At 33.0% G+C, this 9392-nt stretch overlaps 1 protein-coding gene across 1 annotated transcript; it reads right to left on the bottom strand.

The window, feature by feature from the left end:
* Positions 1-258: 258 nt before the first annotated feature.
* Positions 259-8822, bottom strand: LOC133300012 (uncharacterized). The gene is made up of 12 exons (XM_061499497.1): positions 8595-8822; positions 8283-8430; positions 8067-8162; positions 7514-7590; positions 7062-7141; positions 6404-6464; positions 4647-4714; positions 4465-4546; positions 2982-3062; positions 2819-2896; positions 1015-1134; positions 259-593 (listed from the first exon to the last, which is right to left on the bottom strand). Exons 1-12 carry the CDS (start codon positions 8760-8762, stop codon positions 417-419), a joined length of 1236 nt encoding a protein of 411 aa, XP_061355481.1. The 5' UTR covers positions 8763-8822; the 3' UTR covers positions 259-416.
* Between the last annotated feature and the right edge of the window lie 570 nt (positions 8823-9392).

The raw sequence follows: 9392 nt of genomic DNA, 5'->3' as shown, positions 1-9392 counted from the left end.
ACTTTCATAAAATTCAAAGAAAGAATTATTAATTTATTTAAGAGTTTTATAAAAGTTATGTTGTAGGAAAAATGATTGTATTATGTTATAAAAATTCGTTTTGCGTGCCAGAGTTTTTTAGAAAACTTTTTGTGATGTTAAATGATAGAATGGAAACCCTTTATTTAAGTTTGACATTCTAGATTTTACTTAAAATGCTTCAGGCATCCCAAGCATGCGGAGATGCAGTAGATAAAAATTTCTCAAGTCATGAAACAGCTTTATATAAATCTAAAACTTATATAGCACAAGCATAATTCTCTGGATAAATAACTTCGAGCTGAGTAAAATAACAAAGTCGGTCTAATGAACAAATGGTAGCAATTGACCTTGAAACATCAAACTAAAATTGTCAAGCCTCTTAACAATTGTCTCTACTAAAGAACTCCAAAAAAGGGATTCTTTATTGCAGAGTCTAGTTCAGATCCAGCTGAATTCAGGACTGCAATCTCAACCTTATCCCTTGGCAAAAACAAAAACTCACCACCATCGATCTTCTCAAACCCGCAAATTTCCAGGAATTCAATGCCCCCATTCAAAGCACCAACTCTTTCCTGTTTAACACAATGATCATATTGGATGTACGTAAATATTGATAAGCATACGGGAACGTCATACCCAAGTTAGTTTTAGATAAGAAAAATATTATATACAATTGAACATTACTAAAATTTGTAAAAACTGGACCTATCCAAAAACTCCTGAACTGAAGCCCAGGTATTGTTCAAATTTTAGGTGTATGTGGTGCATGCAGAACTCAAAACTCAACCAAGACCAACAATTGTTCTGACTCTAAGGTACCAACCTCTTCTACAGTGCTCATCCCAAAATTTAGAGTTTTGGTTTGATTGATTTTTTAATTTTTTGGTTTAGCAAGCTGCTCTTTTGTTTTTTCCTTTTTCTCCCTGGGAATTAGTAGCATGTACTGAATTTCCTTCAAGACACCAAACACACCATCTTTACAGAGTTTCTTACCTGAAAAGATTGGTTAGTAAGCCGAATCTTCCTGAATTTCTCCTCCTCAGGATTTCTGACAACATTTCCCACATAAGTTAGAAGAGTTTGGAATGCTCTCTTTACTTTGGCATCATCCTCCTGCTCCAAGAATAAGAAAACATGCAAATGGGCTAAGGTTTAACAATATTTAAGCATAATGCGCTATTTAACTAACAATACTTGAGAAGTATTACTGTGCAGTAAGCAATCAAAAAAAAGACCTCATTTAGCAGAATGTATAATGCAGTTGATAATATTATCACTATATATAAAGAAATGACCTCATTTTTCCACATTACAAGACACATGGTATACTTCTGTGGCCACACAAAATGATTAAAATACAAGCACTAGCAGCAAAATGAAAATAATTGAAATTATATCAGGCAGTTTATGATTGTTTTTAAGAATAAATATACATTTTGATCCATCAAAGACATGCAAAATCATATCGATCTTCGATCTTCCATTGGTCCTTCAATATCACATACTTTTACCATCAAACTGGTCCTTAAAATGACATCAAATTGGTCCCCGAAGAATGACATTGATGGCATTAATTACTATTGAAGAACCGAAGTGAAATATCTTTGGAAAACCAAAATGGATGTTTACATTTTAAGTATCAGTACCTCTATATATATATAGGGTAAAGGATTTCTCCAATCAATGGAGATAAGTTATCTCCAATGAGCCCAAAACAACATCATTTTGGGGCAGAAATCAAGGTGTTTTTGTAATTCTAATATATTGCAAAGTTATATTAGTCTTTATCATTATAATTTTTTAATCTTATAATCCTAAAATGACGTCGTTTTGAGCTCACTGGAGATAACTTTATCTTCAGTAACTAGAGAAATACTTTTCCCATATATATATATAATGAGACAGGATCCTTTGACACCAAATCTTAATTGTTGATTTCCGTCAATCTAACAATTATAATTTATTGAGAATTAATAATTAATTAATAAGTGTGACCCAATAAATTATAACTGTTAGATTCACGAAATCAATAGTTAAGATTTGATGTCAACAAAATCAAAGGATCTGCCCCATGTATAATACATTGGAACACTCTGGTTGCAAAGGCATTAAGTTGCAGCATTAATATTTTTGAAACAATGAACCACAGCAATCCAGCAATTAAGTTCTTCCCTTTTAACGCCATTAGTCAATTATGATCATGGCAATTATATCTATAAATATATCCACATCTTTGGCACTATCTAAAAGAAGATAACCAAACTTCTGCTGAACAGATCACTCTACAAATATTTACTACTACCCTTTCGAAAAGAATAAAGATAATACATGAGACTAAAAGAAGTTTGAGATATATCTTCACCATTGGATTCATTAATGATGTTGTTATTAAAGTGCACTGATTCATTAACAGCACATCTCCAGATGAACATTTACTCTGGCATCTATCCAAATTCCAAAAACATTTAAGCATATAACAAACAAACATTCTTTTAAAAGCCTTGGTTGGAAGGCAGCTTCGTGTCATGAACACAAAATACGCTATACAATTACAGTAAGAATCCAAATTGAAAGATTCAGGGGTCACATCTATATTTTCTTGGATGTCAAGCTCTATATAATTTGCAAAAGAAATGTCTTATTTGAGTGATGGGGGTTTATGTGGTACCTCCAAAACTATTCACCCTTGGATTTTCCATGGATATTAGTTCAACAACTATCCAACAATTACTAATACTGTTAAGTGTTAACTACACAGAGGTACCACAAATTCTCCATAAGTGAGATATGAGTGTACCTTGTGGTTCTGCTTGAGAGAACGCAAGCACTCTCTCATTTGCTCAGCTTTTGTTGCAGGCCTAACTGGCAGAAAACTCTGCACACAGAAATTTCAAATTTTCAAATAAATAGGTACCTGGAAAAAAAAATAAAACCACCATCACTTTTGGACAAGCTCATACCTTTTTCTCCTCTACAACAGTTGAAGGTTTGGCTACTGAAGGCTCCTCTGGAGGCAATCCAAGTTTTCGCCTTCTTTCTGCCTGTCATAATAGAGAAACAAAGTGACTTCATTCAAATCCCCCAATAACATATTAAATTTGCCATGCCATCTTTGGAAAGAAAAGGTTCAAAGTAATACTGAAGTCTTCCTAAAAACTTGGACTTAAGTCCTCTAAAGCTCCTGCTGCAACAAAAAAAGCAATAGTAGAGGATCCAAAATTTCTTTTCTTTGCCAAAAAAAAGTAAAAATATTGTTCACGATGAACAAGCACCCCTCCTTCCAGCCCACCTTATTTAATTTGATCATCAATAACAAAAGGTGAACTGTCAAATTTTCTGAACGGGCTTCTCCATCTATAGCATTTATGGAAGTGTGCATGGAGGAAACTTTCATTAAACACAATAGCAACTTTATCTTCAAATTAACCCCAAACATTTTGTTCTGCAGTTTGAGTCTGAAATTACTTGCATTGCTCAAATCATTCAATGCTTTCATCAAAAAAAAAAAAAAATTAGGAATAGAACTTAGCATTTTCACAAAACTTCTTCAAAGTAGGATTAATCCATATGAGGAACACTTGATTTGTGAGTAGAAGCATAACTCTCATACATTTAAGGAGGCTTCCATTGTATAGCACTTCATTTAGGACAACAGCAGGCGTTTGGCTCCTATTTGGAAGGAAGCATATGGCAATTTTAATGTGGCTTCCCGTTTCCCTAACAGGTATGTTGAGGGATTGGGCAGCTTTGCACCCCTGATTTTCTCTTTTTTCCAGTTGTTTTCTGTTTTGTTCTTTAATTAAGAAGGATTCCTTATCCTCCCTGCCCTTTGTAATTTTTTCTCTTAATTTCTTGTTTTATCCGAAAAATTAATAAAATATATAAAGTAGTATTTATCCATATGCTTAACAAATATAAGTAGATGGAATCCTTGCCCCCAACACCACGACAGAGTTGCTTGTGTCCATGGTCTATACATGAAATAAATAAATCTCTTGGCAATCATATTCCCACAATTAATAATTATATAAGTTAAAAGGAAAATTTGGAAATTTCATTAACAATAGAAATAATTATAAAAATTGTAATATTAGAAAGAAAAGAGAGATCAAGTACAAAGGAAGAATAAGATATTAACATAGGCACAGCAAATCCAAACAAAGACTTAAAAAGCAGAGAGCTCTTTGGACCCTCTACCCATCTAAAAAAGCCATGTGCGGAAGCTACACAGAGCCATGAAAACAATCTTTTCTTCATTATATAAAAGAAGAAATTCATAAGACAAAGAGAAGAAAATTACATGAAAATTGGACAATTGACAGTGACTTGATAGTCATCTGACAATCTATATGAAGAATTGAGAAAGATTATTCACAAACTCAAATAAGAACAGGCTTGAAGAAAGAATAGGAGAAAGAATAACATGGTTAGAAAATGTCAAACCTTGTCTTCTTCCAACTTTTGCTTGATTTTCTCTCTAGCCCTTTTCTCTTCCTCTTTCTCTGCTTTTCTCAGAGCCAACAACCTGCAAAGGGAGCAGATTAACAAAACACAAGATGTGAGACAATAAATTTACTAGGTGAGTGATAGGAATATTTTCCTATCATTCCTATTAGTGAGCAGACCGTTTTCGCTCATTATCTTCTTCAATTCTCTTTGCTTCCAGCAACTCCTTGCCAATGCGAATTCTCTCCTGAATACAAACGTTTATTAGAGACAAGAAAACGAAGATGATGTAAACTACTTAACAAATATGGACAAATGTATCTAGAAATGCTGTGCTACAACTTTATATACTGGTCCAACCTCAGAACATTTATATAACGTAAATTAACCCATAAATTTTTCAAGCAAATAACTGAATAGATACCTGCTACTTTTGCATGAACAACACAGATACATGGAAGCTTGAAATTCATACAATGATAAAATGATCTTATATATTTTTTAAGGAGCTAAAGCCTTATGCATGACGTAGGAGTAATTATACTGTATAGGTGCTTCAAAATCAGAATGAAAAGAAGTCCAATAGCATTTGAAGCCAATTTACAGCAGAATTGATTTATTGGCGAGGCCTTTGTACCTTTTAGAATATTTTCCGAGAAAGTTTGACTGCCTTCAAGCATTGTCTCTACTTTTTCTTATGTTGAGTTCAATTAGCTTAATTTCACAATATTCTTTGGAGATACTTAAAGCCTCCATATATCTCCGAAAATCTATCTGCTTCTAAGAATACAACTCTAATGCTTTGTCTTTAACAGCAAAATACTTATTAAACTACTTGGTTAGAACCAATCAATACATGAAACTTTCAAAGACACACAATGGGAACTTATTAATACCAAATGAGCACAATGAGTTAAAATTGGACTTTGATTGATTCACCCAAAAATTAGTTTATAAAGAACTTTTTGGTCTGTGTCAAGGGGATGGGAAGAAGATAATAGCAAAAGGATGTTAGAAATAGAGGGGAATAGAAAATAGATTCACTTAAACTTCTCTGAATAGTTCTGTTGCAAAACACAGACCTTATACCTCTTAATAAAATTATCAGCCTGTTTGTATTAAATTCTCCCAACACTAACTGGTGTCAAGGAAAAGGAAATAAAAGAAAATTCTTCCAAAATTGTCTCGCTTTCTGTGCAAGCACACATTTGATCCTCTCCCAAATCTAAAACAAATGGGCCATATAACTACTACCAAAACCCTTGAACAGCTTACTTTGTGTACAAAACAATGAGACAATTCCAAAGATACTACTTACAGTCTAGAAAACAATATTTTTGACATTCAGTAATGTAAGCTTAATTCAAGAATTTATTGATATACAGATGCGGTAATCAATTATTTTTTATCAACCTAAACTTTACCATACATGACAAGAACAGGCGTTCATTTGCTATAGACTTTGATATTATAACCAAAAAAAAATATTAATGACAATCTACATTTGTGAAGCAATACTACATCAAATGTGTCAATAACCAACTCTCCTTAAGTTCTAAGGTGGAGGCTCATAAATGGTTTTACATCTCTAACACACACCATTAAATGAGCCATTTGGGCTTGCAGTGTGAATAATGCATAGGCCCACTCCATCTTGTGTTAAAATTCAACTTTTTTTATTTAGGAGAACGGAGGCAACAAGCATCAAACCCTTGACCAATTGGTCATAGAGACTCTTATACCATATCAAGGACCAAATCTCCCAAAACTTATGCTCTTAGATGGAGGCTCGTGATTGGTTGATTTATATCTCTAACAATGTGTGTCCATGCACAAACCCAAATTCCTAAAGTGTAAAAATTTCAAATACCCATGTATATAAGTAATGAAAGTCAAAGAAATAAGTGAGAAGCAAATGGATGAATCTTCAAAACACCTTTTCTCTTTCTCTCTCCATTCTCTTCTCTTCCTCTTCTTTCTTCTTGCGAGCCTTCTCCCTTCAGATTATAGTTTAAAAAATTAAATGATTACACAGATTACAGATATGCCAGTAATAAAAATTTGGCTTAACTACATGTTAATTATAGTTCCAGACACAAGATATACAAGCATGTGTTAAACTACAGGATATAAAAAAATCCAAATATGATAATATCAACTGAACAGAAGTCCAGAATACCCAGAACAGGATACATAGACACCAATTTAGCCACATTAATACTGTTGTAAATTAATGACATATATTTAACCCACAAGCAATGATAGAGGACACTGAAATCTGCAGACAAATTTCTAATAACTAACAACTTCAAGACTACCTATAAATCATGTTGCAGTAGACATTGATATCAGGTGTTTGCTGCATCAGCCTAAGCTACTTAAGAAATTACCAGAATACCTCAACTTTAATTGCTCTTTTTTACGTCAGGTGAAAGCAAATAAGGGATTATCATGGGTCATAACAAATTACTTCAACAAATACATATTTAAAATGATTCCCTAGTCCTATGCCAGAAGAATATTTAAACTCTAAAGTAGCTTCATAACTTGGCCCATAATGTAAATCTTATCTAACATTCAGTTTCATTTCATACCTTAGTTCCTGTTGTTTGGCCTTCAGTTCTTCTGGGGTAAGAGAAGGTTTAGGAGCCTCGACTTTGGTGTTGGCGGGTACCTGAGATAACCATCAGGTCAGAAGCTAGCAATTGCAACTTAATTACACTGAATACATTTTGATATTTATTCATAACATGAACTAGCTTTATTTCTGTTGAAGTTTGCAACATCGAAATCTATAACTTATGAAACAAGAGCACACATTGACAATAAACTATATTAAAAATAAGGGGGAGGTTATACTTACCACCTTTTTTTCTTATCACCACTTATAACCAATCTTGTTATCGTTGGATCAAAATCAAATCAATGGTTAAAAAATGGCATCACTGATTTGATTTTAATCCAACAATAACAAGATTGATTGTAAGAGGTGGTAAGAAAAAACGGTGGCAAGTATAATTGATTCCTAAAAATAAATATATTGTACCATGGGCATCTGATCTATATCAGGGTCATTCTCATGCTCTACTATCCAATTTACAGCAGCCTCAAGGCCAGCATTACCTGTAGAAGAGAGAGGCCCATGATTAATATCTAGAGAGTCAATAATTATCAATGTCCAGATATATATAACAAAAATAATGTATAGAAAATACTCTATGAATTAACTGCTTATTACATGTACCCCAATATTTTTTCAGGCAGGCGTAAAAAATAAAAAGTAACAATAGCAATCAAGCCTTACCCCACTAGGTGGAATCAGCTAATCCTATCAATCGATGTCACTACTCACTAGGCACTATCAAAAAACCAATTTTTCAATACAATAATTTTGGGTAAGGTAAAGTTAATCCGGGTCTTTCTCAACCCCTTTTAGTTGGAATATCTTCCACTTGATCCAATTAAATTACATGAACCTGTACTGGTATTCTCACATGAGACAGAAAAAAAAAAGACAGAATTGAGAGAATATTACAAGTGAACCCGTCAATAATATTATATAACTAAGGTTAAAAGAACAGATTTGCATTTAAATTCACCAGAAAAATGAAGTGCCCGCGTCGCTCGTGCTGTTGAAAAACCCATTGATTCAAGTTCCTCGAGTAGCTTTTTGTCAACTTCTGGAACAACCATTTCTGTATGCAAAAATAGAAATTAAAAACTAATCACTAAATGTCGGATGTCATAAACAGCTTTTTCAAGAATAAGATGATAATATCTGAGATAAGGAATATTACATCTTAATTAAACATTACCTTCATTTTGGTCAGTGGTTGCACCGAGAGGCTCTTCTGAAGTAGCATCATCAACCTTTGGAACCTCTAAACTTATTGGCTTTGCTGCCTCCGAAGTCTTATCAACAAATTCAGTGTGCCCGGTTCTTTTCGTGTGCAAATCACTCTCCTACACGATCAAAGAGTAACAGATTCAGCAATTACATAAAACAAATAACAAAAACAGTAATTTTCCGATTCTCAAACAAAATAAACCCTAAAATAACTAAAAATGACAGGAAGATAATCGATAATTGGGATATATGTGAAAGGAGAATTGGGATCTGAACTAACGGTTTTGGATCGGCAAGGTTTGGCGCAAACGGTGCAAACGAGGTTGAGAACGGGTTCAGTGGATTCGGAGAAGTTGGAGTGTGAGGTGAGCTCAGCGTGTTCTTGAGCTTCTTCAACCGACCTCAACAGAGCACCACAGTCACCGCACTTGAGAGAAACCCCCGCCATCGATGCATACAGTTCTTTTACAATTTTCACAAATATCGATATATATATTTTGACGACGAATGACTTCTTTCTCTCAAATCACTATATTCTCAAAAAAAAAAAAAAAAAAAAAAAAAAAGAAGAAGAAAATAACGCAAAGTAATTTCTTATCTAAAATTGTAAGCAAGTTAATTTTTAGGTGAAGTTGAGTCTTTTCTTCTTCTTTTTTAATAAAAATATTAATGCGACTACATGTGGCAAAATTTTGTGTTGTATAAAATTGACCCGTATTAATTTTTGTGCATATTCTTTTTGTCATTGTCAACCTTTTATGTTTTATTTATGAAAAAATGTGTATTATTTTAAAGGATACAAAATCATGTTATTTTAAGTGAGAAAAAAAATAAATCATGAGAGAAAGAATAGATGTGAAAAGTTTTAAAGGTGTGAATCATTTTTTGTGAAAGTGAAAAAATATAAAATATGTCGTTTAAAATGATACGTATTTTTCTCTTTATTTATTTATTGTGTTGTACTAGCTCATCTAATAAGCGATACGGTGTTGTTTTAAAATCGGGTTGTTCTTAATTCATATTAAATTATTTTGAAGTTATGTTAACAATTTAAATTTTACGTCTTGATCCATATCTT

This window comes from Gastrolobium bilobum, unplaced genomic scaffold (genome assembly GCF_033153095.1).
Source record: "Gastrolobium bilobum isolate Gb01-03AN ecotype WA unplaced genomic scaffold, APGP_CSIRO_Gbil_v1 utg36856, whole genome shotgun sequence".
Classification (NCBI taxonomy): domain Eukaryota; kingdom Viridiplantae; phylum Streptophyta; class Magnoliopsida; order Fabales; family Fabaceae; genus Gastrolobium; species Gastrolobium bilobum.
Note: the sequence above shows the minus strand (reverse complement) of the source record. Positions and strands in the feature narration are given on the sequence as shown.